The 26,066-nt window shown below is 40.5% G+C and overlaps 1 protein-coding gene across 20 annotated transcripts in view; it reads left to right on the plus strand.

Moving 5' to 3' along the window:
- LRRFIP1 (LRR binding FLII interacting protein 1) overlaps positions 1-26,066 on the plus strand; it is a 98,259-nt gene that overhangs the window by 42,243 nt on the left and 29,950 nt on the right. For 10 of the 20 annotated variants that reach the window (XM_063317880.1, XM_063317878.1, XM_063317860.1 and 7 more), the window contains 7 exons: positions 1,894-1,971; positions 13,639-13,671; positions 18,738-18,863; positions 19,153-19,224; positions 20,162-20,332; positions 20,766-20,858; positions 22,438-22,530. In XM_063317880.1, coding sequence (XP_063173950.1) covers positions 1,894-1,971; positions 13,639-13,671; positions 18,738-18,863; positions 19,153-19,224; positions 20,162-20,332; positions 20,766-20,858; positions 22,438-22,530 — 666 coding nt within the window. The remainder of the gene's footprint in view (positions 1-1,893; positions 1,972-13,638; positions 13,672-18,737; positions 18,864-19,152; positions 19,225-20,161; positions 20,333-20,765; positions 20,859-22,437; positions 22,531-26,066) is intronic. The other 10 variants (XM_063317866.1, XM_063317869.1, XM_063317870.1 and 7 more) reach the window with 3 other exon arrangements.

Genomic DNA, 26,066 nt, shown 5'->3' on the forward strand with positions numbered 1-26,066 from the left:
TTGGTTGTTATAAATGTAGCTGCCAGTAATATTTTCTTGTTCAGAATTTGGACACTATTCTTGATAATACAGTTGGCTCTTTCAGTGAACATTGTTTACCAAGACAATTGTTCAGCAAGTTCTCAATCTGTATGTTTTTCTTTATCCTTGCCTTTTAACTTTGCACACTGCCTTTGACATTGGAATTCCTAGTGAAATGACAAACTCCAGGGCAATGGAGTATTTAAATAAATAAATAAATAAATACCGCAAATCATGGGCATTTCCTAACTGCCTGATACTGTATCTTATTCCTTATCTACATTGGGACGGTAGACCAGAGTTGGTGGTGTCAACACTAATGGAGACTGCTGGTTCAAATAAAGACTGAAGTGTCAAAACAAGTATAGAAGTGGTAGTGCTTAGGAGATGTGCAAGGGCTTGATGTTTAAAAAATCTGGATTGTTATATATGAACTAACATAGATGGATTCAGATAATCCTATCATAAATCAGAATTAAATGGTGTTGACCAATATTTGTTCTGGAATTTGTTCAAACCACACTTCGCCAACTGAAATATAATTGCAAATTGTAATTTGTGTGAATTCATTATTTTCTGTTTTTGTCATTGTGGAAAGGGAGGCCATTCATGTCTGAATTCAGGCAATATGTATGTTCCACTGAGATTCTTTTAAGGTTGCTTTGCAATTTATTAGATATAAATACCAACATTACTTGATATACTGATTATATAGATCAAGGCTAGGTAGTCTGTCTTTCCATCACATTTAGTGACACAGTTGCATTTAATACTTGGCTGGCCAGATTTTTTTCAGTTACTGGGTGAAATGTGAAACATCCCTCCCACATTTCTATGTTTAATGGGGAAAATGCAGGTTTTTAATGCTAACTTTCTTTTATTTATCTTTGTAATATAATTTAAAATAAGTTTTGCTTTCTCTCGTTTTAATTTGTCATTTTATGAAAAACTGTCCAATTAATATAAGCATTGTCAAATGTCAAAATTCAGTTTGATTTGCTTCATTTTTAAGCATTGGTTTATAAATACAATACAGCATTTATTTTTTTTTGTTATATTAAAAGCTTTTAAAGATGGCCAAGATTTGGATTAGAAAGACATTTCTTATTCATACCTTTTTAAGTATTAAGTGCTGTCTGTCAAATTCCTATTGCATGTTGGGGTGAGAAGACTGTTTCAGCTTAAAAAAGAAAATGCACCTAAGTATTTATAAGAAGTCTAATGTAGGTGCTCTGCTTTACTATTCACGATTGATCGTTTGTGGTTCTAATGTTATGATCCCATAGTTCACAATGGTGCATGTTACTGAGTTGCTCTTCCTGCCAATACATCATTTAATTTAATATCTGAACTGAGATTCCTGGTTTTGTTTCTCTTCTAACCAGCTAGCATTCTAAACCAAATCTTGCTTATTAGGAGAAAAACAAAAGAATCATCTTGGTTTGGATGTGATGTGAAACAATGACAGTTTTCTGGGTTGTTTGGCCACTGCACTGACAGAAGGACTAAATCAAGAATGAATCTTTCTGAAAAGCCAGAACACTGGGAAGAATACAGATGGAACCAAATAGGAATCACAGCTCAGTTTCAGTGTAGCTGATAAAAACTCAGCTTTTATCTGAAACTGATCTTGCAGGAATGAGTGGAAACATTGAGTCATAATCCATCAGTAGGCTAACAAAATTGTTTAAAGATAATTAATTTATGGTTGTTCCTTTTTAATGGTTTTGCAGCACAAGAGCATATGTATGTATGTAAGCTTATGTCATTCTATTCTTATGAGAAGAGCTTGCTAACTTTCTGTCCTATGCAATTCTAATTGTTCTTCCCTTCATCTCTCCTTGATGCATTCTTTTGTGTATATATGCACAGCCTTCAGAATACAGTTGCTATCTTGGCTCAGGATCTCGGGCATCTTCTAGAACTAGTTCTGCTCGTGCAAGTCCTGTGGTGAGCATCTCTTCACACTTTCCCTTTCTCTATTGTTATTAAAGCTTTTCTTCCCCTATATTACAGAACACTGAAGTATGTAATTATTAAATGAATTCAGATTAAATCACAACATATGACTGGCCATCTTGGATAGCTAGGTAGCTAATACTACAACTGGGGTTCTTATTCTTAATTTTGTAGGAGGTTTTATGTATGGTGTGATATTAATAGATATATTTGTTTCACTCAGCTTGATCCCAAATAGATGTGGTATTTTCCAAATAGTTATTAAGAAACGAAGAGTTAGATGTGATCATGCTACAGAGTTTCATGTGGGCAAGCTGGCTAGAAAGCATTTTAGTAATTATATTAGTATAAAGTACTATGTTCAGAGTAAAAACAAAAATGGTAGTCTTGCAATGTAGAATGATCCTGTTCAGCCAGCCATGCTACCTTTCAAAGTATTTCATTCCATTCTTACTACCCTGGTATTCTCACCTGCATCCCCATGCCATTCTTTGATCACTGAACATGCTCAGTCCTCATTGGGTTGTATTTTAATGTTTTGGATTTTTTGTTTGTTTGCTTTAGTTCTCCTTCAGAAGTATTGACTTTCTTCTCAATAATACTCTGCTAATGTTTTTTTTAAATTTCTCCATAGTTTGTTTCAGTTCTTAGCCATTATAACTCAGAGGTATCAGTTTGCTATTATTACATGCTAATTACCTGCTATTACATGCTATTGTATATAGAGGAGGAGGAGGAGCTTGCATGGTCTGAAGAAGATGGGAGCTATGACAGAGGTTCAACCATACAGGTCTCATCAGAGGAGCCAGACGAAGAATGTCTCTCCCATAAACAATATGGTGAGCTGTAACTTACAGAAACCTATACTGGATTGGTCATCACCCAGGTCAACAAGGACTGTGCTAGGTCTTAGAACTCCTGGACATCTGGTGACAAGTGAGCTACAGGACTCAGGATGGTTGGCTGAGCAGCCAGGGGCAGCAGCTGCAGGACTACTGGAAGAAAAGTTGCTTACCCGCCGCAAATATACAAGGACTAAAAACAAAGAAAAAATGATTTGCTATTACAAATCAAATCCAGTGAGAAGAGAATATCTGGAAAGAATGCACCAGTTCTGGAAAGAACAACATCCAGAATCAGAAATAACAGAACAGAGGCTAGCAGATCAACATCGATTTATCATGCAAAATAAAGTAAAGAAGTAGAATTGGAAGAACTGCAAAGGTCAACACAGGGCAAAGAAATCAATATCGTGCCAGAAGTAGCTCTGACAGTAGAGACAAACCACAGGGAGTCGGTAGTAGGGAAAGCTATTGAACAGTTCTCATTCCCAAACCAGGCACCCTCTCCTCTACCTTCTCCTCAGAAATAACCAGTCCTCTAACTGAAAAACAAGAGGAATTGAAATAAAGAGTAACTGAGCATCTACAACAGGACAAAACCAACAGAATAAGGTTGCCTGCATTAAAGCTTGTTACAAAAAAAAAAACCAGCTAGCACAAGTATTAAAAGATGCTGATACTGTAATATCAAATATAAGCACCAGCTCACTGCAGGAAACAAACCAACTGATGTACAGCACAGCTGCAGTTATAACTGAAGATCTTGGAACGAAAATCAACAAATAAGAAAAGCCAAACAATGCACCACCAAAATGGAGAATCAGGTTGGAAAATAAGATCAGCATGCTGAGATCAGATGCAAGCAAGCTAGAACAGATGAAAGAAAAGCTGAAGAACAAGAAAACCAAAGAATACCTGATCAGGGAATATCACCTAGAGACAAGGACATTCAAGGAAGCACTGGAAATAATAAAGCAGAAAATAATAGCCATAGCCAAAAGAATAAGCAGCTACAAAGTTTGAATTGCACACTACAGGCACAATGTCCAATTTCAGTCGAATCAGAAATGGAGAGAGAACCCATCAATGGAGAGTCTGCAGTGAACCAGCCAACACCTGACAAAGAAGAAATAGTGCAGTTCTGGGCACAGCTATGGGACAACCCAAAGAAATACAAGAAGAATGCAGCTTGGATAAAGGAGGTGGAGAAGGAAAAAAAAAGCTGAAATGAAAGAACTTGTAATAAAAGCAGAAATGGTGGAGAAAAGGGCAAGGAAGATCAAGAATTGGTTAGTACTGGGTGAAGATGAACTGCATGATTTTTGGTTGAAACATCTGACTGGTTTGCACTCATTGCCAAGTAGTTTAACAACATACTGCAAGGAGGTGAAATTGAAGATTGGTTAACATCTGGCAAAACCTACCTGATAATGAAAGATCCAACGGCAGGGGCAGCACCAGGCAACTACAGGCCAATTACCTGCTTACCAACAAGCCCCAGGCAAATTAGGGAGATGTCTCCAGTGCTGAATGAAATGTTATAGCCCTGCTAGGGAACATGTACTCAGATGAGGAGGATGGAGAAGAAGAGCAGTCAGAAGTCCTGTTGCTGGAATGGAGATTTCAGTAGTATTGGAGCCAGTGGTTGCACTCTTGACAGTCCCAGCAATTTTACAGGAGCCCTCACCCATATCTACCACTAGTAACTTGGATTTATAAGTTCAGCCACTTAGTCCTAGGCAGAGGCATTTTATGAAGATTCAGGAACTTTGCAGATTTGAGAGACTAGCCAAAGGGTATGTGAGTGTGAACAGAAAAGAGTAGATTCCGCAGCCATTGTCTGATGAGTCTGAATTATGCACTGGAGGCTCAGCATGGATTCTTTATTGCTCTCATTCCCTTGGGGCAGGGCTTACCAGAAACTCAGCTCTTGCCTGTGAATATCCTTTGTGGCTGTGTTTTGGACTTGGATTTTCTCTGACCTCATCTCTTGCTTCTTCAGATTTGCTTCCTGGCAGCTAGCCATGCTGGCACAGGAAAGGTGTAGACTGAGAGCAGTACTAAGTGATTTTCTGCATATTGAATTGCATGGGAACTCCAAATATTTCTTTCCTGTCTGAGCTGATTGGGCATTGGATGAAGAACAGACTAGGCCTTGGTCATTTTGGGACTGGTCTGTTCAGCAGTGGGACCACAGTTATGTTTACTTATTATTGAAATTTTGGCTAGCAGCAGAAGAAAATCATATTCTGTTCTTTTAGGTGTAAGTTGTCACTGGATTATAGTTAGGGTTGAAGCTATTGACACCCTTTGAGCTTCCCCTGCTTGGGGTAACAGCACATTATAGACTCCTGCCTGTATTCTCAAATCTTTGCAAAATAGGCAGAAGTAACTGACTAGCATTGCAATAGCCTACAAGGAGGCCATCTCTCTTTGATTTTCCTTGGAGGCATTCAGACACACAAACAGATACTTTGTTGTAGTTAACTGATAAGTAGAACCTTGGGAGGAGGGTAGATAGAACAGTTTCCCATAGATAGAAGAAGGAGGGGTGTCTGTACAGCTGGCAAAGAGAGCAGAGACTCAATATAAAATGTTTGTTAGGAAGGTGGAATTGGAGAAGGAGGGAAGTGGATGGCAACATAAGGATGTAAACAGTATTGGCTATTGAGTTGTTGGTTTTGGTAAAGAGCAGTGTTGGCTGGTGAACATTAGATGGACTGGACAGTGTTATACTAATGAAGATGTGTTAGCTCAAGGGGAGCCTGAAGTCTCTTTCGAAGTGGACCAGGTTAGCAGGGAAGACAAGGTTCTACCAGTCCCAGAGAGAAAATTAGTACCAGTCTGGAAGAGGTAAAGCTTGCTGATATGTTTAGCCTCTACTTATCTCTAAACAAAAAGGTAGAATATTTTAAAATAGAGATATGTGCATATATTATACCAACATTACAGCTTGCTAACCTTTTCAGTAGAAAAAGAGTTCACATTGAAGTAACTTAGGCCGTGGTGTTTCTCTGTCAAGTGGGCAAAGGGAGGAGGAAGCAGAGAATGGAATGTGGCTATTCAACTGTAAACAACTCTTGCAAAGGAAGCTCTGAAAACTGAAAGTAAATGCTTTTAAAAATCATTTTAATAGGAGGAAGACATTCATAAGCATTTTTACAGTGTCATATCAAATCTTATGAATTTACATAATCCCACAACAGGCACCCTTTTGGAAATAGCCTTTTAGTCTTGGAGATTCAGCAGCAAAAACTGCATCAGATAATTATGGCTTGTTAAATATTTGCAGATCATGGGTTTCATCCATGTCCTCCTTTAAAACTGGACAGCTCACACATGCTTCAAATACTTTACTACATTTAATGATCCAGATTTTTAAAAAATACAACATATAAAGACATAATCAGTGATACAGTATTTGGTGACCTTGTGCTGGTTAATGACCACAGTAAAGTTATTTATTTATGGTATTTGGTGACTTGTTTTAACTACAGTAATTGAGGATGTAGCAATAGTACTGGTAACACTGGATTTGAATGCTGGACAGCTCTTCAAATCACAATATGGAAGAAAGGCTTAGACTGCCTCCTTCTTAGCAAATTGCTTGATACTGAACTTCTGACCTTGGGACAAAGGTCTTAATGTAATACTCCATCCACGCTGATGGATCTAAGGAAAAGAAAAAGAACGGTACCATCCATGCATGGCACCATCCAGCTGAAAAGACCTCAGCTGCTACTCTTATCTGACCCCCCAGTTGATACCATTGTTGTTCCATCTCCACAATCTTATTTCAGTGTAAAGCCTGTGCCTGTGGTCGTCAACACCCCCAGTTCCCCCAGGGACGAGTCCATCACCTCTAGAATATCATCCATCCATCTTGCCGTTGGTCGGCCCCTCTTCCTTTTGCCTTCCACTCTCCCTAGCATCAGCATCTTCACCAGGGTACCCTGTCTTCTCATTATGTGGCCAAAGTATTTCAGTTTTGCCTTTAATATCATTCCCTCAAGTGAGCAGTCTGGCTTTATTTCCTGGAGGATGGACTGGTTTGATCTTGCAGTCCAAGGCACTCTCAGAATTTTCCTCCAACACAACAGTTCAAAACCATCTATCTTCCTTCTCTCAGCCTTCCTTATGGTCCAGCTCTCGCAGCCATACGTCACTACAGGGAACACCATTGCTTTAACTGTGCGGACCTTTGTTGTCAGTGTGATGTCTCTGCTCTTAACTATTTTATCGAGATTTGTCATTACTCTTCTCCCAAGGATTAAGCGTCTTCTGATTTCCTGACTGCAGTCAGCATCTGCAGTAATCTTCGCACCTAGAAATACAAAGTCTTTCACTGCTTCTACATTTTCTCCCTCTATTTGCCAGTTATCAATCAAGCTGGTGGCCATAATCTTGTTTTTTTTTTGAGGTTTAGCTGCAGGCCAGCTTTTGCACTTTCTTCTTTCACCTTCATCATAAGGCTCCTCAGTTTCTCTTCGCTTTCAGCCATCAAAGTGGTATCATCTGTATATCTGAGATTGTTAATGTTTCTTCCAGCGATTTTAACTCCAGCCTTGGATTCCTCAAGCCAGGCTTGTTGCATGATGTGTTCTGCGTACAAGTTGAATAGGTAGGGTGAGAGTATACAGCCCTGCCGTACTCCTTTCCCAATCTTAAACCAGTCCATTGTTCCGTGGTCTGTTCTTACTGTTGCTACTTGGTCGTTATACAGATTCTTCAGGAGGCATACAAGATGACTTGGTATCCCCATACCGCTAAGAACTTACCACAATTTGTTATGGTCCACACAGTCAAAGGCTTTAGAATAGTCAATAAAACAGAAATAGATGTTTTTCTGAAACTCCCTGGCTTTTTCCATTATCCAGTGGATATTGGCAATTTGGTCCCGAGTTCCTCTGCCTTTTCTAAACCCAGCTTGTACATCTGGCAATTCTCGCTCCATGAATTGCTGAAGTCTACCTTGCAGGATCTTGAGCATTACCTTACTGGCATGTGAAATGAGTGCCACTGTTTGATAGTTTGAACATTCTTTAGTGTTTCCCTTTTTTGGTATGGGGATATAAATTGATTTTTTCCAATCTGATGGCCATTCTAGTGTTTTCCAAATTTGCTGGCATACAGCATCCATTACCTTGACAGCATCATCTCGCAAGATTTTGAACAGTTCAGCTGGGATGCCGTTGTCTCCTGCTGCCTTGTTATTAGCAATGCTTCTTAAGGCCCATTCGACCTTACTCTTCAGGATGTCTGGCTCCAGCTCACTGACCACACCGTCAGAGCTATCCCTGATATTGTTATCCTTCCTATACAGGTCTTCCGTATATCCTTGCCACCTTTTCTTGATCTCTTCTTCTTCTGTTAGGTCCTTGCCATCTTTGTTTTTGATCATACCCATTTTTGCCTGGAATTTACCTCCAATGTTTCTAATTTTCTGCAAGAGGTCTCTTGTCCTTCCTATTCTATTGTCTTCTTTCACTTCTGCGCATTGCTTGTTTAAAAATAATTCCTTATCTCTTCTGGCTAACCTCTGGAATTTTGCATTTAATTGGGCATATCTCCCCCCATCACTGTTGCCTTTTGCTTTCCTTCTTTCTTGGGCTACTTCTAATGTCTCAGCAGACAGCCATTTTGCCTTCTTGGTTTTCTCTTTCTTTGGGATGTATTTTGTTGCCGCCTCTTGAACAATGTTGCGAACTTCTGTCCAGAGTTCTTCCAGGACCCTATCTACTAAGTCCAGTCCCTTAAATCTATTCTTCATCTCCACTGCATATTCCTTAGGAATATTAGTGAGCTCATATCTAGCTGCTCTGTGGGTCTTCCCTAATCTCTTTAGTCTGATCCTAAATTGTGCCATAAGAAGTTCGTGATCTGAACTACAGTGAGCTCCAGGTCTTGTTTTTACCGACTGTATAGATGTGCGCCACCTTTGGCTGCAAAGGATGTAGTCAATCTGGTTTCGGTGTTGTCCATCTGGTGAAGTCCATGTATAAAGCCGTCTCTTAGGTTGCTGGAAGAGAGTGTTTGTTATGCAGAGTGAATTGTCTTGGCAAAATTCTATCAGCCTATGTCCTGTTTCATTTTGTTCTCCCAGGCCATGCTTACCTGTAATTCCAGGTGTCATTTGACTGCCCACCTTAGCATTCCAGTCTCCCGTGATGAAAATAACATCTCTTTTAGGCGTGTTGTCCAGTAGGTGCTGCAGATCCTCATAGAACTGCTCTACTTCAGCTTCTTCAGCATCTGTGGTTGGGGTGTATATTTGGATCACTGTGATGTTAGATGGCTTGCCCTTAATTCGAATTGAGCTCATTCTATCGTTTTTTGGATTGTATCCAAGCACTGCTTTAGCCACTTTACTATTAATTATGAAGGCTACTCCATTTCTTCTGTGGTCCTCTTGTCCACAGTAGTAGATCTGGTGGTCATCTGATGTGAAGTGGCCCATTCCAGCCCATTTCAGTTCACTGATGCCCAAAATGTCTATCTTTAATCTTGACATCTCACCAATAACCACGTCCAATTTGCCCTGGCTCATAGATCTTACATTCCAGGTTCCAATGGTGTGTTGATCCTTAGAACATCGGGTTCGCCGTTCACCACCAGCACCGTCGGCCGCTAGCCGTTCTTTTGGCTTTGAGCTAGCTGCGTCATCACGTCTGGGGCTAGTTGAACTCATCCTCTGTTCCTCCCCAGTAGCATTTTGACCATCTTCCGACCTGGGGGTCTCATCTTCCGATGGTATACCGACATATCTCTGGTTGTACTGATCCATTTAGTTTTCACGGCAAGAATACTGGGGTGGGTTGCCATTACCTTCCCCAGGGATCGCATTTAGTCTGACCTCTCTGTCATGACCTTCCCGTCTTGGGTGGCCGTTCAGGGTTTAGCTCATGGCATCATTGAGGTGCTCAAGCTCCAGCACCACGACAAGGTAACGATCCTTCGCTGAAGGAACATTCAATAGTGATCACTAAAAAGCACCAGAGTATATGATGCTTTATCCTGACAGCGCTTTCTGCCTTTTTAATCTGCAACCTTACCTTTGGATGCTTTGAGTTCTGAAGCTTCTTTTGCAGTCATGGTTTGGTCTCAGTAGCTTCAGACAATCTACTCTTGTCAGCCTTGTTAAATGTCCAACATTGATCACTGCTGCTCTAAAGCAGTATACCATTCCTTGGATAGGGATGAATATTGTCATTTTAGACTCCGTTCTTCATGTGTATTGCTATTTAGATATTGCTACCTTAAAAAAGAACTATTTTATTTAAAATAAATTTTAAATCAAATCTCACAGTACAATGTTAGCTAACGTCTCCTTAATATTAAGCATATAAGCTGCATGCTGCTTCTATTCAGCTGGTTATATTCTCAATTATCTAGTGATTTTTAGGATTCAGATCTAAAAATATACAACATCACAGCCCCCTTTTCCCCCAAAAAAGGTCATGGGGCAGCAGCTATAGTATCATTATACAACACAACCCTTGATCTGGAAGTGGTCATCTGTTTCATTGCAGTTCACCCTATATGTGTTTACATCAGTTTTTGATACAATTTTCTGTCTAATTTACACCTTCCTGCTATAAGAGCAAGAAATGAAACAATTCAAATGTGTGGATTGAAAAGTTTATATATAAAAATTTGCTCAGTAGGTTTACAAGGGATTGTAAATCTATGTTCTCTCCACTGCAAAATCCTAGACTTTTGAATTGAAAAAAATATCATTTATTTGGAATAATATTGGAAAATAACCAAAATGGTGGTATAGACACGTGATACGACATTTTGTGAGGTGTGTTGTCTTCAACATGCTTGTATTTAGTATTTGATAGACAGGCTGTCAAGACTGTTCAGACTCACCAATAGCTATCCTTATCTACTGATTCATGTGGGGATGCACAGCTCTACCAGAAAAGACCTTGAATGGATCTTCAAAGACCGTGAGGCCTTGGGAAGGCAGATGAAGGAACTGGGAGCCCAAGTAGTTTTTTCTTCAGTCCTTTCAGTTTGAGGGTCATGGTCTAAGAAGAGAAAACGATCTTGAAAGAGAATAATTGCCTATATAGACAGCACCATTGAAAAGGATTTGGGTTCCTCAGCCATGGGCTCTGCTATATACAGTACATAGATAGGTAGAGGGTTCCATTCATGATCCCAGAGATTTCTGTATGGTATGGGAAGTAGAGAGAGAACTTGAAATCCTAACACAGGAGACCAAATATGATGTCATAAGCATTAATTAAACCTGGTGAGATGACATACGTCATTTGTGTATAGTGTATAGTCCTGGAAAGGTATAACTTATTCAAAGGAAGTGGACTTAAAAGGAGGGGATGTGGTGTGTGTGTGTATGTGTATGAATATATTTAGAGAATGCACATTTGTCTGCTCAGAAACTCATGAGTCGAAGCATGGAAAGCCTCATGAGAGTGTCTGGGTGAGAATAAAGAGGGAGAAAAAGAAAAGTTAGTGTTTGTAATAAATTCTTACAACAGTATCACTTTTCTTTTTCTCTCCCTTTATTCTCACCCAGACACTCTTATCTGGACAGGCTAAAGATAATGGATTATGCAAAAGTTTTAGGCACGTGTGAAAAAATGCTGTAAAGTAAGAATGCTTTCAAAAATATATATTTTAATTGTTTATGTTTATCAATTTACAAAATGCAAAGTAGCAAACAGAAGAGAAATCTAAATCAAATCAATATTTGGTGTGACTACCCTGTGTGTCATGGGTACTGATGGTGAGCAGGAGGGGGCCCCTATCCAGGGGGGAAAACGTATGCGTAGTAGAGAGAGTTTGAGCTGTCATTCAAAGAGAACCAGAACAGACCCGCCTTGACTTTTGGGGTTTATCTGTCTGGGTTTTCCCACACTTCTTCAGTTTGGTAGGATTTTCTGTCTACTGTAGCAGTAATAAACACTAGAGACTCATTCCTTGTCTCGGCGTGGTTCCTGCTTGTCAGGACACTTTGCCTTCAAAACAGCATCAATTCTTACACTTGCACACTTTGTACACTTGCACAAAGTCAGGGATCTTGTAGGATTAGAGTCTGGGGTATGATTAACAAATTATACCAAGCAGGCACTAATGATCATCAATTTCATATGTAGCTTGAAACACAGTCATTAACTGAAACAGAAACAGCTTTGGAGGAGGCTTAGAACTGGGTGAGGAACAGCCAAACTCTGCTACTAAGGTGAGGTTGTGGAAGATAGTTTCATGTCACAGGTCATACACCATGGCTAGACTGAGCACAGCAATGAGACACAGGGTAGTTATACTGCATCAGCAAGGTCTCTCCCAGGCAAAAATTTCAAAGCAGACTGGGGTTTCAAGCTCTGCTGTTCAAGCTCTTTTGAAGAAGCACAAAGAAATGGGCAATGTTGAGGACCATAGACACAGTGGTTGGCCAAGGAAACTTAATGCAGCAGATGAAAGACACATCATGCTTACTTCCCTTTGACATTGGAAGATGTCCAGCAGTGCCATCAGCACAGAACTGGCGGGGACCCAGGTACACCCATCTGCTGTCTGGAAAAGTCTGGCCAGAAGTGGTCGTCATGGGAGAATTGTGCCCAAAAAGCCATACCTCCGACGTGGAAACAAGGCTAAGCGACTCAACTGTGCACGAAAACATAGGAACTGGGGTGCAGAAAAATGGCAGCAGGTGCTGTGGACTGGTGAGTCAAAATTTGAAATATTTGGCTGTCGCAGGAGGCAGTTTGTTCGCCGAAGGGCTGGAGAGCGGTACAACGAGTGTCTGCAGGCAACAGTGAAGCATGGTGGAGGTTCCTTGCAAGTTTGGGGCTGCATTTCTGCAAATGGAGTTGGAGATTTGGTCAGGATCAATGGTGTCCTCAATGCTGAGAAATACAGGCAGATACTTATCCATCCTGCCATACCATCAGGGAGGCGTGTGATTGGCCCCAAATTTATTCTGCAGCAGGACAACAACCCAAACATACAGCCAGTGTCATTAAGAACTATCTACAGCGTAAAGAACAGGGAGTCCTGGAAGTGACGGTATGGCCCTCACAGAGCCCTGATCTCAACATCATTGAGTCTGTCTGGGATTACGGGAAGAGACAGAAGGATTTGAGGCAGCCGACATCCACAGGAGATCTGTGGTTAGTTCTCCAAGATGTTTGGAACAAACTACCTGCCGAGTTCCTTCAAAAACTATGTGCAAGTGTACCTAGAAGAACTGATGCTGTTCTGAAGGCAAAGGGTGGTCACACCAAATATTGATTTGATTTGGATTTCTCTTCTGTTCTCTCACTTTGCATTTAGTAAATTGATAAAGATAAACAATTAAAACATGTATTTTTGAAAGCATTCTTACTTCACAGCATTTTTTCACACCTGCCTAAAACTTTTGCACAGTACTGTAGATGAGGCTTTTCTGTGTCACATGAGCAGACACAATGGTAACTTTGGAGATTTCAACTACTCTGACATTTAAATGTATCAAAACTGTGCCTCTTGGAAAGTTCAGCTTCTATAAATGTTGGCTGCAGCTTTTGGAACTTTTTAAAACTTAGTTTAATTAACAGTTTATTCTGCCACTCTTGAAATGGTAAGAAGGGAAAAATGGGATATCCTGTGCAGGATATCCTGCAGATGATAATAGAAGTACCTTGCTAATATTCAAGTGCATAGCTGCTTATTTTGGTTGGTCATGTAGATTTATTTCAAACTTGCAAGTAAATGGTGTTACTCTGAATATGTTTTCAGGTGAAGCTGTTGGTGGACTTGCAACTTTATCATCAAGTTAAGATTTCTTTTTTCTCATTCACTCTAGGTTGAAGAAAGGTCTGAAAAAGACTTTGAGAAGGTAAGAAATAATATGTGGTATGGGTGTGTGTACATTAACATGTATTATTTTAAATTACAAATCCAAAGTATCCTGATAACACAGAATTCAGCTGAGTCATCCCTTGTGCTAAAAACATGGCTTTCTTTGACCCAATATGGCATAAAGTCTTTTTCTGGCTGAGACTGCCAGTGGAAAAGTACAAATAAACAAACTTTAAAAATGGTCTGGGCATGAAAAGGAAAAAATAATTATTTTGAGCTTGAGATAAAACAGCCATATTCCAAATCTTTCCGTGGAACATTCTGAGCTGGGTGCATTCTAACTGAACAAAGGTTGAATATTTAAAACATTCCATGTTTCATATAGAACAAAACTTGAAACATTTTGAGTGTTTCTCCACAGGGAACTATGGGGACTTGAAATAAGCTTCTTGCTCCCTCATTTTCACTTTAGGACTACAAAAGTAGTAGTAGGTGTGGTAATTCCAAGTTGCCGGTATTCCAGGTTGCATCAAAATTCAGAATGCAGCAAGAGTTCAGAATACAACAAAATGTGAAACATTTTGAATGTTCCATTGTAGGGAACAATGGGAAATTGGGAAAAAGCTTGCTCCCTCATTCAGCTTCGACCTACCAGCATCTACCTCTGATAGATGCTTAAATGACTTCAGCTTCTTCTCAACTCTTACCCACTTCCTCTCTCACCTAGTCTGAGCCAGTAGTATCAGAAATGAAACTAGTTGCTGCTGTTTTAGTCACAATGCTGGTAAAAAAAATAAAAATAAAAATACAATAGTGTTCAAAAGAGCACCATTTCAGTTTGGATCAAAGCCAGTGGATTGGAATGGAATACAGTTCTTGGAAAACAGTACTGAACACTAGGACCAGGCATTTTGGACTTGAAATATTTCAAGCTTTGAACGTTTTGCATATTCCTACCCTGAATAACTATTGGGTGTTTTGTTTTGTTTTGTTTTTTGTTTTGCTTTGGCTTGTTCCTGATAGAGGAAGTCATCACATTGTGTTGGAGGATTAGACTAGGCAGGTTTACTGTGTAAGGGAGCCAGTGAGTGTGAACCTGGCTTATTATCATGTCTAAACATACCACCTAAGATTTAGAAATGTGATTTGGTGAATTTGTTAATAATACCATTAATAGTCTGCTGTGGTATTTTTATTGGCTTTGTGCTACATTTTCTTTTCTTTTATTTATCACACTTTTTCCACTGCCCATCTTGAAAACGAGTCTGGGCGGTTTACAGAGAAATTAAAACAGTAAAAATTAAATATCAATTAAAAAGATACATTATAAAATATAAGTATACAAATGTAGTAAAAGCTCTAAAATATAAAATCTAAAACCCAAGATGGTAGGATCACAATCTTGTTAAAGTTTCCTGGGGCCGCATCAAGGTGCTAGCCACCCCCACAATGAACTATCCCCGCTTCCACCCCAAGCAAGGTGGCACAGCCACATATGAGCCCCTTTCAGAAGACCAGGAGAGTGGGGGCTTGCCTTATCTCTGGGGTAGCTTATTACCAAGTGGGGGAGCTATGTCAGAGAAGGTCCTCCTCCTGGACCCTGCCAATCAACAGTCTCTCATGGACAGGGTCTGTAACGTGCCCTCTGCCTGACCGGGTGGGACTGGTTGATGTGATGGGGGTGAGGCGGCTCCCCAGGTAACCTGGACCCATGCCATGTAGGGTTTTAAAGGCGTGATAACCAACACCTTGAACTGAACCCAGAAGCAGACTGGCACTCAATGCAGATTGTGCAGCAGAGGTGTTATATGGGCCGTCTTTGGGGCTCCTAAGTGCTCGCGTGGCCACATTCTGCACCACCTGTAGCTTCGGGATGCTCTTCAAGGGTAGCCCCATGTAGAGCGCATTGCAGTAGTCTATGTGGGGGATGACCAGGGCATGAGTAACTGGAGGGACTCCTGATCCAGGAAGGGGCGTAGCTGGCGCACAACATGAAGTTCGGCAAAGGCTCCCCTGGCCACGGCTACCACCTGCTCTTCGAGCAGGAGCTGCAAGTCCAGGAGAATATCCAGGTTCCGCATCTGGTCTGTCTGGGGCAGTGCAACCCCATCCAGCACCAAAAATGGTAATTTCCTGGATACTGAGGGGCCCCCAACCCACAGCCACTCTGTCTTTCCAGGGTTCAGTTGAAACCTGTTGTTCCCCATCCAGACCCCTACAACCTCCGAGAGAAGGTGGCCACAGTTTCACTCAAGTCACCCAGGATGGAGATGTATAATTGGGTATCATCAGCATATTGATGTTACCTCATCCCATAGCAACGGATGATCTAACCCAGCAGTTTCATGTAGATGTTAAAGAAGAGCAGAGAGTATACCGAACCCTGTGGCAACCCACAGAGGAGGGGTCACTGGCCAGATCTCTCGCTCCCTATCACCACCGATTGGGGCTGGCCCTGGAAGAAGGAGGTGAACCAGTGCAAAACCGTGCCATTCACCCGCAACTCCCTGAGTTGACCCAAAAGGATATCATGGTTAATGGTATCGAAAGCCACTGAGAGATCAAGAAGAGCAAGCATAGATGCACTGCCCCCATCCGGCTCCCCCCAGAGATCATCCAGAAGTGTGACCAAAGCTCTTTCTGTCCCATATCTGGCCTTAAACCTGACTGGAAAGGGTCCAGATAATCCATTTCATCCAGGATCCTCTGGAGTTGCAACACCACCACTTTCTCAACCACCTAAAAAGGGAAGGTGGGAGACTGGACGAAAATTGTCCAACATGGTGGGGTCCAGTGATGGTTCCTTGAGGAGGGGGTGCATCAGCAACTCTCTAAAAGCAGCCGGAAACACTCCCTCCTCCAAGGATGAATTCAACATTGCCCGGACCCACCCACACGTCACCTCCCAAGCTGCCTTCACAAGCCAGGAGGGACAGGGATCTAATTGACAAATGGTGGCATTTACAGTCCAGAGAACCCTGTCCTCTTTTTTGGGCCCAGCAGGGTCAAACCATTCCCAGATTCCCCAGGCATCTCCACAGACCGTGCCTCACATTTGGCATCCAACTTGGAACAGATCTGAGCAATTTTAAGCTCCAGATGCCCTGAAAACTCCTCTGCATGGCCCTGTAGGAGGGTCACTGGGCCCACCTTCCCCAGAAGGGATTGAGTGATCTTAAACAGGGACGTCGGGCAGGATTCTGTGGATGCAATAAGAGTGAAGAAATATTGACGTTTCGCCGCTCTTATTGCCACAATGTAGGCCTTAATGGCTGCTCTAGCTTGTGTTGGGGCAGATTTGGGCCTTGTCTTCCTCCAGCGGCTCTCTAGACATCTCTTAATCCTCTTCAGAACCCTCAACTCCTCCATAAACCACGTGAGGGTCGGGTTCCATCGGACAAGAGAGGTCGCACAGGTGAAATCTTGTCCAAGGCCCCGGCTGCCTCCCTCTTCCAGGCAGCAGCCAGGGCCTCCACTGGACTGTACAGCAGATCCTCGGGTATAACCCCCAGCTCCCTCTGAAACCCCATTGGGTCCATCAGTCATCGGGGGTGGACCAATCGAATGGGCCCTGCCTCCCTGTGGAGGGGGGTGGTGTAAGAAAATCTCTAGATCACCAGGGCATGATCTGACCATGACAAGGAGGATAGACCTAACTCTCCCCTCAGATCACATTGCCACTGCTCTGACAAGAAAACCAGGTCCGGAGTGTGTCCACTGTCTTGAGTTGGGTCCCGAATAATCTGGGGCAGGCCCATGGCCACTGTGGTGGCCATGAACTCCAGAGCCACCTCCGAGGCATGCCCCAGGGATGGCAGGTTGAAGTACTTCAGACCCATAAGTCTGGGAAACTCCACTGCCAACCCCGAGATGGCCTCCAGCCGCTCAGGCAGGGAGGTCGCTATGCGGCAGGGAGCCTGGTACAGTGGCAACAACCCCAACTGTTCTCGAGAGCCCAGTGTTGAAAACAGGGTCTCACAACCTGCCACTTGTGGAGCAGTGCCCCTAAAGGCCACTAGAGATTCCCAGATGACAACAGCCATCCCTCCTCCCCTGCCCTGGAGTCTTGACTGGTGCCATACTGTGAACCTGGCCGGGCACCCCCCCTTCAGGGCCCAGCCAGGTCTCAGTAATATATGCCAGGTCTGCCCCCTCCTTGATGATCAGATAACATATCAGGGGGGCCTTGTTGTTAACCAACCTGGTGTTAAGAAGCCGCAGTCAAAAGCCAGGGCCTTGATGGATCTGCTGTCAGGGCCATGTCAGGGCCTGGGTCTGAGCACAGAGGGCTGGAACACACCACTGGTACCAAACATCGGGGGCACCTTCCCTGAAGATGGCCAGTCCTCTGACTCCTTCCATGGCGCCCCCGCCCTGTCACCACCTGAATAGAACAACCTGCCCTAAATCCCCCAGAGCTCCTATTTCTGTCTCCCCGCAATCCCAGCCCTCTGGGTACCCTGGTTAAGGTCCCTCCATCCAATCACACCACAAACAGACACCAATCACAGGGTTGTGGTGAGCCCCCCAGTACTCCAGCTCACGCTCTCAGCGCTGCGGGGACTCAACCACCATTCCTACGCCTACCGCACCTTTTTATTGGCTTTGTGTTACATTTTATAACATAGTGTTGCTTGCTTCAACAGTGGGAATGTTTTGAGGCATTTTCCCACCTATTTGGTTGAAAGAGTGAGCCCTGACAGTATATTTTGGAACACATTATATTGAATATTTTATTTGTTTCTGGCTGAAGGATATGTATGTTTACCATGCCCCAAGAGTAAAAGAAGTAGTGCAGAAGTGTTAGAAGATACAGAAGTGTTAGAAGAATAGAATGGCTTATACTTGGAATGATTTACAATATAATTTTGAACGAAGTGTGTAAACAATAGTTTTGCCATTCACATCTTGTGAGAAACGAATTTAACCAATCAAGTAGTATCATCTCAAACTCAATGTCCATGAGGAGAAAAGAGGAAACAAGAAAATACCCTTTTTTAAAACATACAGAATCATTCCATTTATATTTTGATTCAAAAGGATAACTAACGATTTATAATAAACTGTCTTGTAAACATCACTTTTAAATATATATAATTGCAGGGAATCCGAACAGCATCAAGCTTGTCAGCAGCTACACTGGCCTCTCTAGGTGGAACCTTTTCTCGCCGAGGCAGCGGGGATACCTCTATCTCAATTGATACGGAAGCATCTATTAGAGAAATTAAGGTAAGGTCTTTGTTGAAGAAGAAAGCTGATAGGCTTTGTTTGGGTTCCCAGTGTAAGATCTGATCACAATTTGGGGTCTGTCCCATATAAAAGCAGGGTCTGAACACAACAGAGAAGAGTCATATCATACTTTCCTAGCTTAAAATAAATTGTTTAGGATATAAATTTCATCATAGTAAATGACTAATAAAGTAATAAAGGCATAGAATATTTGTTTTGTAAAGGCATCCTCTTTATTACACAGTTTTCCATTGCTTTATTTGTCATAACATTTTGCAATTTTCTTCAGGATATCAATGAGTTAAAGGACCAAATTCAGAATGTAGAAGGAAAATACATGCAGGGATTGAAAGAAATGAAGGTACAAGTTTACTAAAGAATAGGTGTGCAGGACTAACTGACTTGGATTCCAGTTATGAAAAACATTCTGGGTTGAATTTAACCCGCATGCCTTGTTTGATTATGTTGCATGTCTTGCAATGTCTTGGTAAACTCAAATTACTCAAGTTGGGGCAGTATACAATAAATCTCTAAAGTACCTTAACAGTGTCAGAAAGCATAACAATCATTAGATTTTTGCTTTTGCATCCTTGCTACTTTGGAGTACATATTTAATATGAAGTATATATTTTGAAAATGAATGTTTAAATCAAGCAGTTTCCATAACATGGGGAGCAGTATGAGGTGAAAAATACTTTTAAAAAATATTGGTGTTTGTATGCCAGAGGAGTTTCTTTTCTTTGAAAGAATAGCACATTCTCTGTGGTGGTAAAGATGAAAACATTTGTTACAGAATGTTGCTAATACTTCACTAAGTTCAGTCACTCAGTTCAATCATGTTGTCTTTTAAATAGCTAATACTATGTTAACATATCATTGAAATTTAGTTGGCATGATTAGTTTGTGAGTATACAACTGCTGATTCAGTTAATTACGTGTGAAATTGTTCAGAAAAGTTTTGCGTGCAGTTTCATCTTAATGCCAGCTTGCTCCATGACATTTCCTATCTGATACTTCTGTGGTAATCTCAAACAAATAGCAATCCAGAAATTGCATACTTCTCTCTCCTGCCTGTGAAAGGTCATCTATAAGACACTGTGAAGTTCTAAAATAGCTCTTTTTATCAACTTTAAGAAAGGCATCTTCTAGGTTCTTAGCTATGGGAATTAGCAGGATTGCTCTTTAGATCACTGTCAGCAAGACTTTTCAGAATAGAGAGATGGGCTGAAAACATTTTACAGCAGTTGGATCTGATGAGTAAATTGAAAATATCCCTTTGAGTTTTTCTTTGTCTTTAGGACTCTTTGGCTGAAGTTGAAGAAAAATACAAGAAAGCGATGGTTTCAAATGCTCAGTTAGATAATGAGAAAACGAATTTCATGTATCAAGTGGATGCCCTACAGGATGCGTTGTTAGAACTAGAAGAACAGCTTGCAGAATCCAAGAGACAGTTTGAAGAGAAAAGCAAAGTAAGTAGTAATAAGTCCTTATAGTGTCTTTATCAGCTGTATGGAAAAAGAAAACACTGTCTGGGAAAGGCCTAGATTTTAGGCAGGATTTGTTAAAACACTCTTTTCCTAAATGAATATTATAGTCATTTGTGGTGAGTTAGACAGAGCTGTTGACTAAATATAAAGCTGATTCATTTCCACTGACTTACCTGTTTTATCCAGGTAAATCCCATGAGTGTGACCTAGCCACACAAAATATTATATCTAGACCACATTAAAGATCAGAATGTATAGTGGCATAAATTCATGAGTGGCTTAACATAGAGATCTAATAAAAATATGTGACTTAGCATATAGATTGAATAAAAGAAATATGTACATGACTAAATCAAAGCATCTGGAGTACTGAAATGATACAATAATAGTTAATTATAAAACACTCATTTTACAGGATTTTGAGAGGGAAAAACATGCTCATGCTATATTGCAATTCCAATTCATGGAAGTCAAAGAGGCTCTGAAACAAAGAGAAGAACTGCTTGCTGTAAGTAAACAACAAAATAACAGGCTTTTGTCATTATGTCAGAAGATAAGGATTGGTAACATTTTGCTCACAACCCACAAGTAGCTGCAGCTTTGAATCCAGAGTACACTGAGATTGTATGACTAAAATTCAGTGACAAAAAAGGTGATTTCTCCTGGTGATTTTAAAAGTCAAAGTGGATGTTCCAAGTCTCTCTGAACACATCAGTTTTGACTGCCAAACTCTCCCAAACTGCACCAAAATAATAGGCTGATCTTTGGCACTGCCCACCAGTGAAGTCATTGTCCCATTGCAGGCCTTTTTTAAAAAATTGACCCTAGGGTGGAAAAGATTGCCTGCCCCTGCTGTATACTGATCAGTGGAGGGCAGATCATTTTCTTTCTAGCTTCACTTACTAAAAAAAGTGCTATTACATTTATATATATATATAAATGTAATAGCACTTTTGTGTACTAGCATACACAAACATACATATGTACTAGCATACACAAACATACATATATAAATATAAATAGTAGAATCAGATGAGCAAATTGCTCAGAGCTGGAACCCAAAATAAAGCTTTCCTGGCAAGTAGCTCTTTCCTGCCTATTTAAACTTGTAAAGCAAAAGAGAAACCACTACTTTTCTGGGTATTTGGTTCCACTGTTGAAATGTTTTCCTGTTAGGATTTTTTTTCTAACATTCAGTCAAGGGTCTCCTTTCCTGTAACTTAAATTTCTTACGTTATTCTGGAGCAATAAAAAATAAGTCTTAATTTCTTCTGGGTGACATCCTTGTGGCTATTTGAAGAGTGCTCTGACATGCCCCTCAGTTGGCTTTTCTCAAAGTTAAACACACCCAGATTCTTTAAACTCTCTTCATACAACTTACTAGTCCTCTGATCATCCTTGTGCCATTTTTTGCATCTGTTCTAATTCCTCTGATTTCTTTTTAAATGGTGGTATCCAGAACAGGACACAGTACTCAAGTCCAGCCACTTGGGCAAGGTTGCCTCTTGCTGAAAAGATGGTGTGGTTCAATTTAACCAATTCAATGATTGTTGATTAGACTGCTTATTCCAATTTCTTTGCCACTCTACAATGTCTTGGAAATAGTTTTATCTCTATGGTATAGCTGCAGCACAATGCTAAAATAGTTTATTCTTGGTGGATCCTCATAAAACTTAGGAGGAATCGTTTGAGATGTTGGGTACATTTAGCCCCGAAAAGAGAAGACTCTTAGGGGATGTGATAGCTGTCTTCAAGTACGTGAAGGGCTGTCATGTAGAAGATGGCATAGAATTCAGGGTTGTTCCATTACAAAACAGTGAGTTCCAAAGGGAAAGAGCTGTTCAATAGCTATTTTAGTTTATTTTTGTCATTATTATATATGGTTTATCACTGTTGTATTGTTTTTGGCCATCTGTTGGGGATGCTGTATATTTTGGGATTTCAGAGTAAATCCATTCATTTGAATGAACAGGTAGACGTTTTAAACTTTTTGTTTAATTGTTCTTTGTGAGTGTTGCAGCCTTGAATGTTTTCCTTTTCATTAACTATCTTCTCTGCTTTCTATCCTCTTTTATCTTGCATCTCAGGAAATCCGACAACTGCAACAAAAACAAGAGGGTTTTGTCAGGGAACTAACTGATCTTCAAGAGACAATAGAGTGGAAAGAAAAAAAGATAGGGGTAGGATTTTTTTTAGCCATGTTAAATTTTTTCAGTTTTTCAGTGCTCTCTTTTAAGTGAAAAAAGTTATGAATTCTGAAATAAAATGGGTCAGGATCAGAAGACTTTATTGTACTTCTACAGAACATCAGGCTTGCAGGATATTTAGGCCACAATCTGTATTCTTTACTGAAACGAACAGTCAATTCTCCAAGTTTTCAACTGAGTTTGATTCTAAAATGCATTAGATTAAGTCCAAGGATAAGTTGAGAATGAAACCACTCTTGCAGCCTTATAATACGAAGCAGATAGATACCAAAGTAAATTTGGTGATGAGAATTCCCATCCTAGAACAGATTTCAGAAGAAAAATATAGTATTTCACACAGGGACAATGTAATTGGGTTGGCCACTTTTATTTGAGAGCCAGTTTGGTGGAGTGGTTTAGGCACCAGTTTAGAAACTGGAAAATGGTGAGTTCTAGTCCTGACTTAGGCATGAAGCCAGCTGGGTGACCTTGGGTCAATCACTCACTCTCAGCCCTGGGAAGCAGGCAAGGGCAAGCCACTTCTGAAAACCCTTGCCAAGAAAATTGCAGGGACTTGTCCAGGCAGTTGCCAGGAGTCAAAAACTGACTTGAAGGCACCAAAAAGAAAAAAAAATACCTGGGAGAAAGTACTAGTGGCTCCCTACTTTAAGGTGGTGACGGGGGCCAAGGCTTGGCTGCACTGCTTTTCCATGGCTGCATCAGTCCTTTGGCATGGCTTCCCAGTGGACATCCAGTTGCTTCCCATCTTACCTGCCTTTGGGAAGCAGCTGAAAACAGCTCTTCGAGAGGGTGTTTGAGCATGATTCCATCTTGGTCGGGTTATAGTTTGGCTTTGTTATTTAATTTTCTTCTGTTTTAAAACTATTTTTAGATATTTTTATTTGAATATTTTATTGTTTATTGTTTATTCTATTTTGTAAACTGGCAAGAATCCTTTGAGATTGTGGTGGTCTAAAAATGTGGTAAATAAATAAGGGAGAATGGTAGAGTAAGCTACGAGCTGTGCAATTGTAGCTGCAAAATGCCTGTGAAAAGAAATGCAGTGATATGTACATCCTTGTATAATATAGAAATTCCTGAGGAATGATTAAACTTCTTGCATGAGGAAATGAATCTTTCAGTCAAAAATGGAAGCAAGTCAAAAACAAAAACCTTCCTCCTCCAACATAAGCCCTAAAACAGCTTTTTATATCAGTAAAAAATTTATTTCTAAAGTAATGTCTGAATTACAAACATTTGATTTTTAGGAGATGTTGTTAATAAGCAAATCAATATAATAAAGACTAGGGCTACCAAACCTGGGCTTCAAAAATCCACAAGATCACTAGATGTCAGCAAGAAGATGCATGCTGTTCTCCTTGGTGCCATCTACCAGTTGCTTGGATTTTAATAGCCCAGATAGATAGCCCTAGTAAAGACATCCGAGTAGCTTGTTCAAAACACTTACAGCTTTTATTAATAAGTACATATAATTAGGAGTCAACTAAAATTAATATAACAAGACAGCTGCATAGTAGAAGAAAAAAATGGGTCTGGAATATAGTTTGCCCCTTGTAAGGATAAAGGAACATTCTTTCACATGTGGTGGTCTTGTGGTAGAGTACAGAATTTTGTGTCAGTAGTCTTTATAGAGACAGCACTGATAATAAAAGAAACAAAGACAAAAAACCAAACTCATAAACAAATCAAGCAAACACTGCATCTTATACAGTATATTTAAAATAGAAAATAAAAAATAAGCAAAGCATTAGATTTTTTATTAATAACTGCAAAACAAGTTCTAGCATAATAGTGGAAATACATGAGGGGAGTTTCTTTGAAGCTCTGGTATGATGGAGTTTAAGTGGTGGGTTTTTACAGAAAAGATAAGAGTTTATTTCTTGCAGGTTGATATTACTTTATTTTTGGGGTCTAAATAAAAGATACATATTACCTAAAAATTCTGAAACTCTGGGGAAATTTAAAATAAAATGTAGTGAAAATCATTCTATACTTTCTGAAGTTTTAAATGTGGGTTTGCATTTATGTGGGTTTGCAAAAAAAAGTTAATGAAGATGCTTCGTAATACAACATAGTATTTTGCAGAGCAAAACAGTAGTATAAAAATTGAATAAAGCTTCCAATGAGACTATGTATTTATTTCTTAAGTTCTATTTCTCACATTATTTTTTATTTTTAAAAAGACCTCAAGGCAGTAGTGATGCTTGATAGGACATTCTCAAACTTAGCCTTGGAGCTAAACAATTAGAAAATATTATTGTTACACTTTATAGAAACTTTTAAAAAACTGTTGCTGGATGTATGATGAAATGCTGCCCCCTCCCCTGAAGAAGTAGGCTGTATGGAGTTTGGTGTGATTTCTGAAAATTCCCTTGCAGCGATGTGGGTTCAGTGTACAGATGTGTCAGGAAGAAGAAGAGTCAGACATTAAGGGAGAAGGAAGGTATCATGGCAAGTCTGCAGAGAAAGGATAAAGATTGTGAGACTGATTTGTGGATAGACGTGGAGGTGAGGGCAGGGCTGCACAGATGTTTCTAGGAAGTGGCATTTGGATCACAGCGGTAGACCATTTACTGTGCTTAATTTTTATAGAGGTGGCGGCAGGAATGACTCATGGGTTATATTGTTGTTGGAATATGTATGAGGAAGAAGTGGCTAATTTGTGAGAGTCATTGGTCAGTTTGAGGGAGTCCTAGGTAAGCTGAAAATTAGTGCAATTGTCTGAATGAAGGGGGTGGGGAAATTTTGTTTTAGTCTCTGCTATTGTTGACTGCCAGAACAGAGTCCCATGGGGGAAGCAGCAATGAGTAGCTCTTTTTAATGTTTTTGTAGCTTGATGAGATTGGATTATGAGAACTATTGCTTGTTTTGAAATTGGTTGAAGCCTAGGATAGTTGGAGAGATGGGTAATGTCATCTGGACTTAGAGTTCCTCAAGGTTCCAGATTTTTCTGTCTTGGAACAGAGGTGGGATGGGTGAATGGGTGCTGGAGACTCTTGCTGGAGACTGTATTTTCCTGTCCAAGCCTAAAGTGTGATAGACCAAGGATTTGGTTGGTCAAGGACCCTGTTGGTATACTGTGCACCCCACTGCTCAGCAGTTTCCCTTCATGAGCTGATCTTGGAAGACTCTGAAGCTTTTGGTTTTTGAGGATTTCAACATTCATACTGAGATCAAACTTTCAGGAATAGTTCAGGGATCCTTAACCTCCATGCCTTTCATCAGTCTGTCTCAGTATCTGCAGGGGCATGGGGCAGATTTTGAGGACTTTCTGTGACATTTTGTGAATCTGTTGGAATTCTAGAATTCACTTATGACTGGTTTTGTGTATCAGAAATTTAGTACGGTTCAGCAAATATTATTCCTCTTTGAAAATGCTTTGTAAGCTACAGAGTATTATCAGATTAGTGTTAACTGGAAAGTAGATTTTGCTAATATCTTTCTCTCTTGCTTTTGAGGCCAAATGATAGCCCTCATGGACTCACTTCTCTCCATCCCTAGAGGTGACT

The sequence above is a fragment of the Candoia aspera genome, chromosome 1, assembly GCF_035149785.1.
Source record: "Candoia aspera isolate rCanAsp1 chromosome 1, rCanAsp1.hap2, whole genome shotgun sequence".
In the NCBI taxonomy this organism is placed as follows: domain Eukaryota; kingdom Metazoa; phylum Chordata; class Lepidosauria; order Squamata; family Boidae; genus Candoia; species Candoia aspera.